At 38.1% G+C, this 15,519-nt stretch overlaps 1 protein-coding gene across 2 annotated transcripts in view; it reads left to right on the forward strand.

The window, feature by feature from the left end:
* Positions 1-15,519, forward strand: part of si:dkey-219c3.2 (transcription initiation factor TFIID subunit 4) — a 33,808-nt gene that overhangs the window by 15,466 nt on the left and 2,823 nt on the right. For both annotated transcript variants that reach the window (XM_043227619.1, XM_043227620.1), the window contains exon 13: positions 3,367-3,486. In XM_043227619.1, coding sequence (XP_043083554.1) covers positions 3,367-3,486 — 120 coding nt within the window. The remainder of the gene's footprint in view (positions 1-3,366; positions 3,487-15,519) is intronic.

The raw sequence follows: 15,519 nt of genomic DNA on the forward strand, positions 1-15,519 counted from the left end.
GTTTCGTGTTTTCTCACGTCTTTGACTTCATCCAGCACTCTAATTGAACCGCTACACTCGGCATCAACCTGTGTGGTTATTAAGGTGTTTCTCTCAGGCGAGTCATTCTGGTGGGCCGGACTGCAGATAAGGATCAATAGAGATGGAGAGCAGCGCTGGCAGGCTCACCGTCTCTGCCTTTCTCTCTTGCGCCTGACCTTTGTAAATGATTATAGACTACAAGCGTCTGTTTCTTCGCCGCCTCCTGTCTCTCTGTCTCACAAATAGACAGGTAGGCAATTGAGAGAAAATGACATTTTGACAAAACTAGTACTTTCTAAACTCCATTGCCGTTTGAGCTAGTCCACGTCAACGTCGCAGTAATATAGCAATTGACAAAATACATTTTTAAAATGTATTTTATCTATATAATTACATTTAATGTTAAATGTTTTGTATCTGTGCAAAGACTTTAAAAAATGTAATATATTAAAGCATAATTTTTCAACATTGTTTCATAAAAGCAAATTATTAGAATGATTGAAGGTCAATTATATTTATTATATTTTAACATCAACTCTTAAATTATAGATTTTTTTCTTTCTCTAAATCTCTAAATATATATATATATATATATATATATATATATATATATATATATATATATATATATATATATATATATATATATATATATATATATATATATATATATATATATATATATATATATATAAAGCTCTTTCAGGGTTATACACACATACGTGTGTGTGTGTGTATAAGCTGTCTTGGTATGCATAAGTATGTCTATATGTACTCTATTTAGAAAATGTGTAAATAGGATATACGTAATCTGTTAATATAATATAATGGCTGCATATAGATTCCATATAGAATTTCTTTAGTTTTACTCATTTTAAGGAGTGAAACTTAAAGGGAGAGTAATGCTGGGAAGTTCATAATAGCCGTTTATCATTGCTTTGGAATCTACGTGAAGTCTCAAGTTTAATTATGATACTATTTATGATTTTAAAAAGAGAAGTGCACTTTAAGGCTAAGTGTGTATTTTATGTTATGACTGAAATAGTTTGCCATTTTGAAACACTGTCTACCATTGGTCATCTAAACAAATAGTCTTGCTTCAAACTTGCACAAATGGTTAAGAAACTAATAATAATAATAATAATATTATTAAATTACACACTTCATCTTACATTTCAGAGGTGATAACTGGACTGTTAATTTAACATGCAGATTTGTGAGGAAGTGCATGTAAAGCATTCATTTATTATTGTATACTATATTGAATATATACTGGTTGTACACAGTATGTACTGTGCAGCAAGTATTCCATTCTGAACACAGCCGTAGTGTCGCACACTTCTGAATTTAAGCAAGCGAGTGGAGTTTCTCCAATCGGTATTCACAGCAGTGAAGAACCATGTTAAAGTTGAGCAGCAGGTTTTGTGATTGAGGTCAGTCATTAAACAGTGATTATGTGGAGCTACAGAGCTCTGGATTACAGATGGCGTAACTAGGTTCCCCTTTCACTCCTCATCATATAATCGAATATGAACGCAAGTCAGTGCTCTAGCTTCAGGCGGCAAGTGAAGATCAGCCGTGACACCAAACAGTCCCTGTCCTTCTAGAACCTTGTGTTAAACTCCGCGAGTGTCCATACAGGCCCTCCTTACCTCACATTACTTCAAACAGATTCACACACACCCCACCGTCGTCTCTTTTATGTGCCCTCGGGCCATTTCACCGTAGCTGTCAGGGTCAGGTGAAAGTTCAGTGCACCAGATCGCTGACATGCAGCGGTGGCTCTGGCCGTGTTTACGTGTCAGCTCGCTCTCTCCGGGGCATCCATGCGTGTGCATGCAATGTGCACGACTTCCCTTCCTATTAGCATAACCCTGACTTAATTAGCATGTAAACGTTGCCTTGAATTAGCGGTTTGTCAATTTCCCCCTCTTCATTATGTTATTTAGTTTGTATTTGTGAAAGGAGGGGCGGGAGGCGCAATTATTTGGACAAATTGTTTCTAGCAGCACAAGTGACAAATTCAGTCAATTAAAAGTAATCTACATACACAATGGAAATGTTTTTCTCTGCGACTGATTTACGTCATTCCTGCAGAAGGAAAACAGTGATACAATCATTTTTGTCTTGTCATCTGTAGGACTCACACCCCTTTATCAGCTGACACAAAAACGGAAATTTCTTCACAATAAATCACATTATATTAGATATAACATTATTATTATTATTATTATTATTATTATTATAACGAATTTTTAAAGATCTGTATGTAAAATAAGGTCATGTTTTATCATTTAATATATTGAAAAAAAATTTGCTATAAAACAAATAATGATGTTTACATTTGTTAACATTTGTTTACATACATATACATATGTATATGTATCTGTCTCACACACACACACACTGTCTATATTTACAAAAATATTGACTACTTTTGTAATTTCCATGAGCTCAAATCTTTTTCTCAAAACGTTTCAGCATTATGAGGATATTTTAGGGAATTATTTGCTTCTAATTTTATAGCAACAGTTTAGACCCTTTTTTTATGGGAAGCAAAATAAAACTGTTTCTAGTTCCTCCTGGTTGGGAATCTCTTTTCGGAACGTCATCTGTCCTGTATCCCACCTCTAATGTTTTGTTCCCACATTTCCCCCACTTCACTTCATAAGTCCAGCGGCCACTGTGGCTCGATGAACACACTTTCTAATGGGGCCGTCGATGACACACAAAGCCGTTCTTGCTGCTAGTGTTTTTTTTTTTTTGTTTTTTTTGTGAGTTCACGGCCACAGTGGTGTGAGTGTCAGGGTGAGGAGAGGTGAGGACTCTCTTTGCATTCTGTGCCCGGCAGCACTCACTCCGAGCGGGGGAACAGAGGACGCACAGCCCCCTCCTCATACACCCCTCCCGGCATGGCTGGCTCTGTCACTGCCTGCTAGGGTGAGATGACTTTACCTGCGGGCTGTGCTTTTTGAAAATCGCTTGCTCTCTCATTCTCAAACACTCACTCACTTTCTCCCTCGTTCTCTCGTGGAAAGAAATTGAATTAAGCACCCAGATACGGCAAAAGCTCTAAGTTATTTGCTGCATTGAAGCTACGCGTGATGTTCGGAGCTTCATTTGCTCTATAGAGCTCTTCGGGGCAGTTTGGAATGAATGTAAAATACACAGCATACAAATATTTGAAAATGATAATTCAAGTAAGGGAGTGTGATACACGGTAATGCTTATTTGGGTACTTGTTATTCACAGACCTACACAATGTATAAATTGTCTGTTTTCGCATGAATGGCTTTGATACAGTGTTCATGCAGTTAATATTGATTGAATGCTCTTGCCATTCAGATGCAGCAGCAGGAACTCGCCCAGATGAGACAGCGGGATGCCAACCTAACAGCCCTTGCCGCCATCGGACCCCGCAAGAAACGCAAGCTTGACTCTCCTGGGGCCTCAGCAGGTGCAGAGGTAAGACCCTCGGGCCCTTATTTATATGGACCTCCATACTAAGTTTCAAGTAGATTAAAGCATGTCAAAAAGGACTTTTCAAATCCAGCGGCATTCCAAAAATTAAATACTAAAGCAAATCTCAAAGATTGTCATTGGCAATATTTTAAGCTTTTGCATAGGTTTTGCAGTCTTATCATTCTTTAATAAAGGGATTAAAAAGAAGCCAGTCGACGCTATAAACAAAATTAACGATCTAAGATGGTTCATGTTACAACCATAACATAAAATAGAAACATGAAGTGGAATAAAGACAACTGCAATTGTTGTCAAAAACTGCTAAGACTTTTGCCATATATATTTTGTAATAAAATATATATGGCATCAGGTTTTTTTTTTTAAGATATTAGGTTTTGAGTAGGGTTAAGTGATCTAAAAAGTGGTTATGCAGAATAAAGCATTAATGTGTTTTTATTAGTACTGATAAATGGACAATATGTTATTAATATATATGCTAGAAAGCAACTAGTTAATTACAATTGGTCCTTAAATGCTGTCCCCCAAAAAAACATAACATCAAAGACCTTTATAATGTTACAAAGATTTCTGTTTTAAATAAATGCTTTAATGCTGAACTTTCTATTCATCGGTTTATCTTTTTTATAAAATCTAACAATCTGTCACTTCCATATCATAATATAAAATATTGCAATTAAACATTTTCTCTATATAAATGCTGTCTTTGTGAATGCAAGAAACTTGTTTCAAGACACATTATGACACTAAGGTTATTCTTTTTAATTAAGCTATTCTTTTTACTTTTCTTTTTTAATAAACACAAACACAAAAATTAATTTATCAGTGCGTTCCCGTCTATAACATTTTCTTCTCAGATTATGGTAATAAGATAAAAATATATGACCATAATAAATGCCCCAACCAGTCACATGCTCACTATATTTTTTGCTTGAGCAAAGGCTTATTTTTGCTAATTTAGTAAATCAGGCCAGTGTCATTTCAGTTCTGTGTAAATACTGTCTTCCCATGCTGCTGCCCATGGCATATTATCAATAAGAGACGTGTCAGACGATATCGCACATAAACGATCATTACCACTATCAACAATAACAGTAGGAGCTGTGTTCTAATGACCCGCCACATGGCTTAGATCTTCTCTTTACTTGCATTTCAGCAATCTGCTGCTGTGAAGGGCACTAAATGTCCCTTTATGGAGAGCATAAATAACCAAATAAAAGCATTATTTCTGCTCTATGAATGCACTGCCGACCTCTTTCACTATGGATTACCTTCATCCACCCACATAAAACATAACTAAAACAGATCAGCAAACCTGATGCTTTCGCAGATGAATTTTTGGGATCACAGGTAGGAGAATTTGGATCCCACACATTCAGAATTTAGGCAAAGAGACGTCTTCTCTCTTCATTTTCAGCCCATCATTTCTGTCTTTCTCATCCAACTCAACGTTGCCCTCGGCGGTGCCCCCTCCCAACTCGTGCGCAGAAGCTCACACACACCCCCTCGATGTGGAGCAAAGTGAATATGACTTTTCTAAAGGGGTCGGTCTTCGCCCAGGGGTCCATGGCTGGGCCTGCTCTGAAGGGTCCAGTCAGAGATTTCATCTCCACAGCAATGTGCCTGAAGGGCAGCATGGCCCGCAGCGGGAGGCAGCCATGTCATAATGGCTCCACTCATTCTTCCCCAACCCCCGCGTCCTGACAGCAAAATACCTCGTCCTTGCTCCCCGTTTGCTTCTAAATAAAAGCTTCCTGCGGTGTCATTCTGCGGGGATCTTCATCGGGATAAAATACTTGAGTTCTTGTTTGCAGCAGTTCAGTAAAGGGTGGCGTTTTCTGCTTGCTCTTTGTCTGGCCTCAACGCCCTCGAGGCGGTTTGTTGTTTGATTGCTATTCCGTCTGTCTTTGGGTTGATGAAGCGTTTAGGCCAGAGGGCAGCCCTTCAGGACCGCTCGAGGGTAGATTAGTCACAAGGGCAGGTGATGAGGACGTTTCTGAAGGGCGAGTTGTAGGGCACGCTGTAATAAAGGCCGCTGAGTTCCTGTGGGCCTGCATACCAGACTGAGCCTGCGGGCAGATCACACATGAGGGTTCAGAGTTGAGCTGTCCTAACATGGGCAGCCCATATTAACATGTTCATCCCAGTCCTGAGGCCAGGGGGACGGAAAGGACAACGGATTGAGAAACAATCCATGTGGAAAAAGAGGAAGAGAAGATGTTTTTGTATTGTGTCTGGTACACTTCTTGTATTATTACTGTTATATTTTTTTGAAGATCGCCATGATTCTTGATGCCAGTGAACCAGCTGAGAAAAGAGTATTAAGGCCTGTTCACATTAAAGGATCGGTTCTAAATTTAAAATAGCTTAGTCCACACCACAACTAATAATAATGGTGCAAAGTTATACTTTTTTTATTTTTAAGCTAATGTATCATAAAAACATTATCGGCCAATCAGAACTCCTCCTGCTTGGAAAACAACATTTTAAAGTGGCAGATGGTTAAAATATAAAGCGATAGTTCACCTTGAAAAGAAAATTGCACTGTGATTTACTCACCCTCAAGCCATCCTAGGTGTATGTTACTTTCTTCTTCGAGATGTATACAGCCAAGGGTTGTTTTAAAAATATCTTCAAGCTTTATACCATTATACCAGTAAATGGAGATCAAGATTTTTAAGCCCAAAAAGTACATCCAACCATCATGAAAAGTACTCCACATGGCTCAGGGTGATCAGTAAAGGCCTTCTAAAGTGAAACGATATGTTTTTGTACAAAAACATAAATGTCATCTGTCTTAAGACCAATAAAATTGACAATATATAGAAACCAATTCACTTCTTCACATGCTTTTTCATTGCTGTAAATAAAACTTGAGACTAGCATATTCTGACTGAAATTTACTCTGTGTCTAGGTCATACAAAAGCTAGAGATTACATTTTTAAATATATTTTTCTTACTTTTACACATCGCTTCGTTTCAGGATGCACTTTTTTGGGCTTTAAAATCTCAAACACAGCCCCTTCTCTATTCACTGTCATTACAGAACTTGAAGTAGCCAGTACTTTAATGTAACTCTGATTGAATCCGTATAAAAGAAGAAAGTAATGTACACCTAGGATGGCTTGAAGAGGAGTAAATCATACGGTAATTAAAATTGTTTTGGTGATCTATCGCTTTAACTTTGTTCTTATAATAATGTTAGTGTGTTGGTGTGGATGCTATAGGAAGAATTATAGTGATTCTTGATGCCAACCAAACCACAAGCACCTTCTCGGTCCACATACATTCCGTTAGTGTAACACGTTGGTCTTAACTTTCGGCCCAAGTCGAGAAAAGCGAGTATTGTGAGAAGGAAAAATGGAGACTGAAAGCAAGAAGAAATGTATCTCTCCTACAAAAAAAGAAAGATGGATATACGGTTGCCCTTCCCTGCAGCAGAATTAACAGGCATCACATGGAAAACAATCTCAGTCCCGGCTATGAAAGAGAGGAGAGGGCCATTAAAAGCTGCCTGAAGGGATGGACTGGACCCAATATCACTAAAGCAAGCTCTCACTCACTGAAGTGAGGGCTCGCTCACAGGCAAAGAACCGTGCAGAGTTCTATAGCCACAATTAAAATCTCCCCCTCTGCCAGATCGGCCAGAGGGCAGAGACTGAATGGGGGAGGGAGGGGGACGTGGGGGCAGACATGGAATACCAAAGGCAGATTGAAATGTGTAGCCAGTAATGAGCACTACCAAAGCTCAGCTTTTTCAGCAGTGGAGTTTAAACATTACCAGTCATTGAACTAAGAGTGTGCTCTTAAGTATGTATCGTCAAACTGGACATTTACCCAAATATGAGCATCCTGTCATCATTTGCTCACCTTCAAGTTGTTCTAAACTTCAAAGACACATTGCCGATAGGGACACACAGTAGATCAATAATTTTTACATTTTATTAATGATATAGACCGACTGTAGTCTAATTTTCCTCATTCTTGTGTGTATTTTTGCTGCTATCTAACACGCACCTGCTTTTTCATCTTAATTACAAAAAAATATTATAACTTGGTCTTCTGGTGAAACTAAAGAACATTTTCTTTGACTAATGCTGGACTCCAGTCATTTCATCTACATAAACTCCGCCCTTTCTTACAATCAGCTGCATCTAACAAAACATTGAGATCATCCTCCTTCAGTTCAACAACTGTTTTATAGAACCATGTCCCCGGTTTTTGCTTGGGTGTATGTTTCAGTAGTTGTAAAAATGTCCTGAATTCACTTGTAGTATTTCAAACATTTGATTTTGATCTTTAGAATTTTGTATTTTTAATTTTATGTTACTAGAATTTTAATATTGAATTGAGAAATATCAGTGCATTCCTATTTGCATAATGTTCAGAGCTCTTTTACATAACAGGGACTAGCACTATTCAACTTAATATTAAGCCATATAATAACTTTTCACTGACCAAAAAAAAAAAAAAAAAAAAAGTTATTGCATGATGAAAAGACTGAAATGTAATATATTATGTGCAGAAAGTCTTTGTTCTCTAATCTTTTTTTTGCACTCTTGTTCTATTCGGTTAAGTAATTTGTCAGGATTGTAATTTTATTAACATAAATCTAATAAATGTCTTATTGCTTTTCTTGTTTGGATGTCTGTTCCTCAGGTTCCCAGTAGACTTGCATTTTCAGTCTCTACATGCCTTCACCTTGGCCTACACATTGTGCTTTATCTTTGTGGTTTGCTATATCATTAATATAAAATTCACACAGATTCTCTTGTTTCCTGTGGCAGATTTTGCCGGTTGATTGGAGCTCCAGTGTTTTTTCATGCGCGGTGATGTGATGAGTCTTGTGTGTGCTATCTGTGGGTTATCTGCATGTGTTTTGACATGATAAGAAGGAGCATGAAGAGTCTGTTATCAGTTTGTAGGGGTTGCGTGGAATAACGTAATGCCAAAAATTGCCTCTTTCTGACCTCAGGCTACCACTGCAAGAAGAGGAAGGTCTTTGTTAGTGGTTAGGGCTTTGTAAGAGTGATGATGTGTTCTGTTTTCCTTAATTTTATATTGATCAACTCTTGCTTTGACAGGCATTTTTTCATCCAATATATTAGTAAGGTCAAATTGGGTTTATTTATTTGACCCAGATAAAAGACTGAAAAGGATTTTAAATTGGAGGGCTATTTGCGGTCTTGTTGTTTTCAGGTAAAATTCAACTGAAGATATGTTAGAAATATTATCCTGTATTGGAGCCAGATATTGCAGTGATGTTCAGTGTATTATGCTATTTATTTTGATTTTATAAACGTTAAATATTTCTTTGTAAATCTGACCCACAACACACAATAGAAAGCTTTGAAGTCAGTGAACACTCAATGGACTTGCTGTAGTTTGTACAGGGAGTTGACAAAATGGAAAATCCCTTGCAGTATGTAGCTGTGATCAAATGAAGAGCAGGGCCTCCAGAACATATTCAGTTCTTCTTGGAATACTGTTAGAAAACTCTTGAAGTGTGAGGAGTGGAATATTACATCATTCTCCATAAGGAAAAGTGCCTTGAAGGATGAATGAGATGGAATTTGCTATTCCTACTGTGCTTGAGAACTTCACATGATGGTTCGAAGATGCTCGGATTGGCAACTTGGGCAGACTGTAAATGCATTTGACCTTATCTTGGCTTCAAACGTAACATCTAACTATGCCTGTATCACGACTCGTCAGACTGAATTTTTTCCCCATTGCTCTGGGGTTTGTGTGGTGTTCTTTCTCCAATCGAAGCATCTATTGTTGCACTTACAGAGTGGCAGCCCTTCCATACGTTTCAGTTTTCATGATCAGTTCGTGTTTAGCTTGCCTGAGACATGCCAAGTTGTGTTGTTTTGTAGGCGCTCCTAGAATAGCACCCTTTCTTCTATGTACCTGTTAACGGCTAATGAAGATTCTGTTGGGTGTTTGGTGAGACAAATAAGGGGCTCTACATTTAGTTCCAATAATAACATCACAATAGCCCTTTAAAGAGTAACGTTTCCAGCCATCGACTCTTTTAGAATGCAAGTGCATGCTTTTCACTAGCTTATAATGATGCCCCTCTATTTTGCCCACATCAATGAAAAAGCATTCGGCTCCGTCAACAAAGTCAAGCCTTTGGCGCTTTTAAGATGCCCATCTCAGAAATTAATTACCTCCCTTGTTAATCTTCGCTAATTAAAATGGTAAGTTTATTGGTTCATGATGGCCGTGGAAGGACAACACTCACCAAGTTCCCTCCAACTGCAAGAGTTTTGAGAAAGTTGGCTTGAGTGACGCCAATCAGAACAAGGAGGTTCCTTTTGGATGCACTGGCCATTTCTACCTCCATAATTTCACTTTTGTTCTCACATATGCTGACATCCTTTGTTTCTTCTGTTTGTTTTGTGAAGAAAGGAAACAGTTGGTCCAAGATTAGCTGCAGAGGTTGCCTACATGTAGACTAATCCATTAGTGTGGATAGGTTATTGGCTTCCTTTCTGCTGCTCAAATGGAAACCCATTAACGGAGGTAATGTGTGCCTCTGGCGAAGCCCACGGGCTCAGAGGCAGTGGAGGGTGTATCTCTCATGGAGCAAACACACACTGGTGTTTAGAAGACTAACAGTCTCCTGAACCGATGAGCCAAATATTTCTTTCACTGTCACTTTCTTGTTCGCATTTTTGGCGTTAATTTTTTATGCTTGTCCTTCTTTAACTCTTTTCTTTGTCTTTTACTCCATATATCTCATACTTTTCTCTTTCTCTCTCTCCCTCTCTCTCTCTCTCTCACGCTCTTTTGCTTTCTCCTGACGCTCTCTGGCTGACACTGGCTTGGGTACAGAGTCACATTGATCTGTGAAAAATCCTTCAGGCAATCATGAAATATTAAATTCAAGTCGTACTCTACCACTTCTCTCCTTTCTCTCTCGTTTTCTCTCTCTATCTCTCTCTCTCTCTCTATCTCTTTCCTTCCCGTTTCTTCGTGTCCTTCCTTGCATTTAGTTTATTCGCACTCCATTTCATCAGTTGGAACAAGTTACAACCTCGCATAAGTCACACAGGCTGATCTCTATCTGTGTTTTAAGCATTAGCATCTAAACCTAAAATGTAAATCTTAGTGGAGTTTATTAACCAGAACACATCTGCAAATCACTCGGTCTTATCCAAGGATTCAATGGCGTTCGTTACTTGATAAAAGAGAAATCAAATGGCTGTCATTCTATTTTATATACGTCGTGTAATTTTCTTTGACAGTTGCCATTTTGTTTTGGTATACACATTGTAGTTGTGAATGTCTTCAGTTCTGTTTATCTTATTTTCATTATATGTGATATTTGTATTTATATAAAATTTGAGTTATTTTTACATATATCACTGGTGTTGTACACAATGTAGCACAATTGTGAGTGCTGATTTTTATTTCTTCTTACATTTATGGTTGTAGATTTCTCCATATGCTATTTATAGTTGTATTAAATTGCAATTAAGGAAAAAGAGTGCAGATATGTTGATAGCTTAAAGAGTAAAAACAGCTGTGGATTTTAATGGTTATAAACATTGTGGTCTTGGATTTCCAGCGTTTACTTTTTTTAATTTAAATTTTTTTATTTTTACGTTTTCTTATTCCCCCACTCCCAGTGATCTCTGGTTGGTTGTGTAAATAATCTGTTTCATATTACCGCAATGACCCTCTGTGTATGTAGAAGCCAGAGGGGTATTGGCACCATCTCGGCTTACCCTCCTGATTCCCTCAAGCTGTTCAACTACCATTACAGCTCATACTATTGCCATTTATACGTTGTTTATTCTGGATTGAAACACATGCGTTTTTGCTTTTTGTAACGTAACCACAACCTTATGTATATTACATCCATTCCGTTGCTAAATGAAATGTCATATCAACCTATTTTGAGAGATTTGCAAGACACAAATCTGTCCACTTTAAATGGAACATTTTTTGTACTCCACTCTAAACTAAGAGAGTGTTTTAAAGACCATCGTAGCACAATCTTTGTTGAGCTACTTTGTGTGTTTGTATAGCATTGCCCTCAAGCTTAATGTGTACCTTGTAGCCATGTAAGCTGTTGACAAGTGCTGTTTTTCTGTACAGGCTACACAATGTGGGAGAGCTGTTTGAATTGCAGGCAGATGTAGGCAGAATGTTGGTTCTCCCGCAAGTGCTGCCTGAAGCATCCCGGTTCTTTGTGCTGAGAGAGAGAAAGAGGGCAAGAAAGGGATATGCTGTTTCTAAAACGTGTGCAGAATAGTTGTGAATCTGCAGCGTGGATATTTACCACACAAATTCGACAGACTTGCGTTGCCAGAGTGTCAAATTAGACACTTGAATTATGCTTAATCCTGAAAAAAAAACTGTGTTGGAGGGGTCTAGAGGAGATGTCAACTCCCACAGCTCAGATGAATCACAGTATGTGGCATCTTTTGACATCCTCTGACCCAAGTGTTTGGCACACATGCCGCACTTTTGCATTGCTTTCAAGATTTTTCCAATGGTTCCTGAGGCTGATTTTTTTTTTTTTTTTTTTTTTTTTTTTTTTTTTTTTGAATTGGCATTCGTTATATATTCTATGGTTATTAGTAACTATAATGGCAGGTTGAGAACTTGCATTGATAAATGCTGGAGACTTGAGGTGGGTTCTTTTTAATTGATATTGTAGTAAGCTACCACCAAGAAATTTACGCTAGCAAACAGATAACATGGTAAAAAAACACCTAGAACAAATGTTTTATTTATATTTTAGAAGCATTCGCTGTTACTTTATCATTTATATGCGTAGTTAAGAAGGTATTCCTATGGTTATTTGGTTCCAAAGCACCCTAAAAAAACTACATAGCAACATGGTAAAACCATTAAAAACACACAAGAAAGGTCATAGCAACCAACCTGAACATCAGTTGTCTTCACAGCATCTAGTTTTATCTGCATTTTACATTCTTTAGTGATTGAAGTTATCAATTTGATTCTTTTACTGAAGGTTGAAGAAAACAACCCATCTGAAAAGTGTTTGTTAGCATTTGGGTTCAGGGTTGATTAAGGGTTTGTGGTAGTATCTTCATCAGTTGGACTAGCATGCATACATTATGCTACATTTTGTTGTGTCTGTAGTTAATTATGTGGTGAGGTAATGATGGAACACCACAAAGCCTTGTGTTTTGGTTGGGGCCGCAGGCCTGGATTTTATCCCAGCTCTGCCCCTCAGCTCCTCAACTTTACTGGAGGCAAAGGAACTGCAGCTTTGCCACTATTTCTCTAATTAGAAAATCCCCTTCCCTAAAGCAAGACTTTTTAATTATGTGTAGTGTCAACTAGTTTACAGATTTAATCCATGGTTAATACATACCAAACCACAAACTGGCATAGTGTTGTAAATGGGCTGGAAAAATGACCACAGTCTTGTGCTATTTTTTTTTTTTTTTTTAGCAGCAAGAACTATTTTTTATTTATTTTTGTGTAAAAGCATTTGAATTATCTAAAGAACCTTTATTCACTCTAAAGGACCATTGGAAATGTTAAAGGTTGTTCATGGTAACATCAATGCCAGTAAAAAATGTTATAGTTTAACAGCATTTGTGTCCCTAACTTTTGATCTTCTTTGAGGAACAGCAACCTGTTTTGAAACTTGGCCATGACTCTCATAGTTTTATAATTGCACAAGGTTAGATGGTCCTGGATCAAAGTAAAAGGCCGCCATCAAAAAGCTGGCTAGTATAGGGTTAAAGTGAAGTAGAGCAGGGTTGCGTAGCCCCGGGCGGCAGTTCTGCAGAGACTGGGCTGTGTTCGTGCAGAGGCAAGGCGAGTCATTTCCCCAAACGCTGGAGACACACAGCACCCTCAGGCACTCTCTAACCTTTAGAGGCCAGAAGTGCTCACAGTCGTTTGGAGGAATAAGGTGGAGTAATAAGGGTTTTTTTTCCCCTCCACATTTTGTCTGGAGAGGTTTTTCTCTGTGGTGGTTTGGTCACTTTGAGTTGAAGGGGCTTCTCAATTTTAAGGAACCTTTGAGCAACGCTGTTTGTGCTTGTTTTGAAAATTTTAAGACCTTTACGTCTGGTTGAATGATACGTTTCATGCCGTTCTGCTCGATTCATGGCTTTCAGAAACCTACAAGTGTAAGCTGCCTCATCTCTTCAGGGTTTGGAGTCAGTTCCTCTGGAGGTGTTTGCTGTCCTACACACAGCGAACACGCACAAACACAACTCAAGGGTTTACAACACACTTTAACCCTAATGACACTCGAAAAAGATAGCTTGTGCACCCTACACATTCCACTCCACAGCTAATGTGGTTTAAAAAAATACATTTCTCTCAGTGCCCGGGGCACGTTAATGCTCACATCTGTAATATATTCATCCATATCTTTACACATTTATGCAGGCTTAACAAGCTCCATCTCTAACGCACCACTAGGATAGTGGCAAAATGCCCTGAGCGTGTTCACCCACACATGCTAACTGTGAAACGCTGTCTTCCTGTACTGCAGTGTCGAGTTGAGCAAACTGTCTCTTACTAAAGGCTAGAGTTTAGGTGGTTACATATTGGATTTTTATTTTAAAAAAGAAATTATTTTACTGATAATGTCTGCTTAGCTTTTTGTTATTTTATTATGGGTCAGTGATAAGTGTCCAAAAAAATAACGTTTAAAGCAGGTTGCAAATTCTTAATGTGCTCCGTATTCATTTATAGTTTCAATTTAATGATTCATGTCATGTGGTGTAACTATCTTGTAAAATGTAAGTGTGAATGTAAACACACACACACACACACATAAAGTAATATAAATGTGTAAATGCATGTAAAAAAATTCCAAATACATGTATTAATATATATGCAATACACACGTTATGTAAAAAAAAAACATTTGTTTGGAATAGATTAATTGATTTAATCAATTCACAGCACTAGAATGTAGACAATGTTTTTGACTCTACATTTGCAAAACATACTTTGTATTTTTAATGAATTTATAGATTTTTGGTGAGTCACATGACATTATTACACAAAGGTTGACATTTTTTTATAGTTGTAGTTAACAATAGCAACAATGCTTGGTTGCACTACATGCTTTATCTTTCACAAATTCCATTTTAAAAGTCTTTTTTCTTTATTACAAAAACAGGGCCTTTTTACCTACCTGACATTTTTTTTTTTTTCAAAAAATATCAAATGAATTGTACTTGAGAATAAAAAGATTCAACTCTTTGTATATCAGTTACATTTTGAAGATATTAAAATATCCAAGATATGAGCATCATGTTATTGACCCATTTATTTGAAATCGCTAAAAGCGGCCGGTCTGTTTTTAAGAAGTGTTTGTTGACTATTGCGTGGCATTGCATCGGATGTGAAATCACAAGCTTATGTTTTCGTCTCCGCACACACATACGGCATCCAGTGTTCGGCATTGATTTCAGGTTTATTTAAGTGTGTGCAATATGTAACCAGAGGCTTACTGTCACTCGATCGCTCGTACTAAACTTCCTGGAACGGTCTCTTCTGGGTGTGGCTATGAGTGAATATTTTGGCATTAATCTTTAATTTCAGTTTTGCATTTCATTCTTCCCTTAAAGTGTTCCTGACAATTTTTAAATAATGACTTAACATTAACGACGTACAAGACCGCGCAGCGACCTGCCCGCGTAAACATGTCGTGAGCTTTGCCAGCCCAGGGTGTGTGTGAGAGTGGGAATCATTCAGGGTGTGTAAGAGCATGTATGAGGGTGATATAGATCCCACAAAGCTGCAGGTTGTTTCTGTAGGGTGTGGTGTGTGTTTTGTGCCCGGGGGCCGTCTTACACCTTCTCACGTATACTTAGTATTCAGCGAAGGCTGGAGACCCTAACCTCATTCCAGCCGCCTGATGTCACGCTATAGACCCCCTGTACGGCTGCTGAATACGATACACATGCCACCTTCCTCCTGGAAATTAGATGGAAGGTCTTTTCCCTCAAGGTGGACTGTGTAAATAATCTTAATGTGGCAACGGCTGGTCGCAAGCC

The sequence above is a fragment of the Puntigrus tetrazona genome, chromosome 25 (assembly GCF_018831695.1).
Source record: "Puntigrus tetrazona isolate hp1 chromosome 25, ASM1883169v1, whole genome shotgun sequence".
NCBI lineage: Eukaryota > Metazoa > Chordata > Actinopteri > Cypriniformes > Cyprinidae > Puntigrus > Puntigrus tetrazona.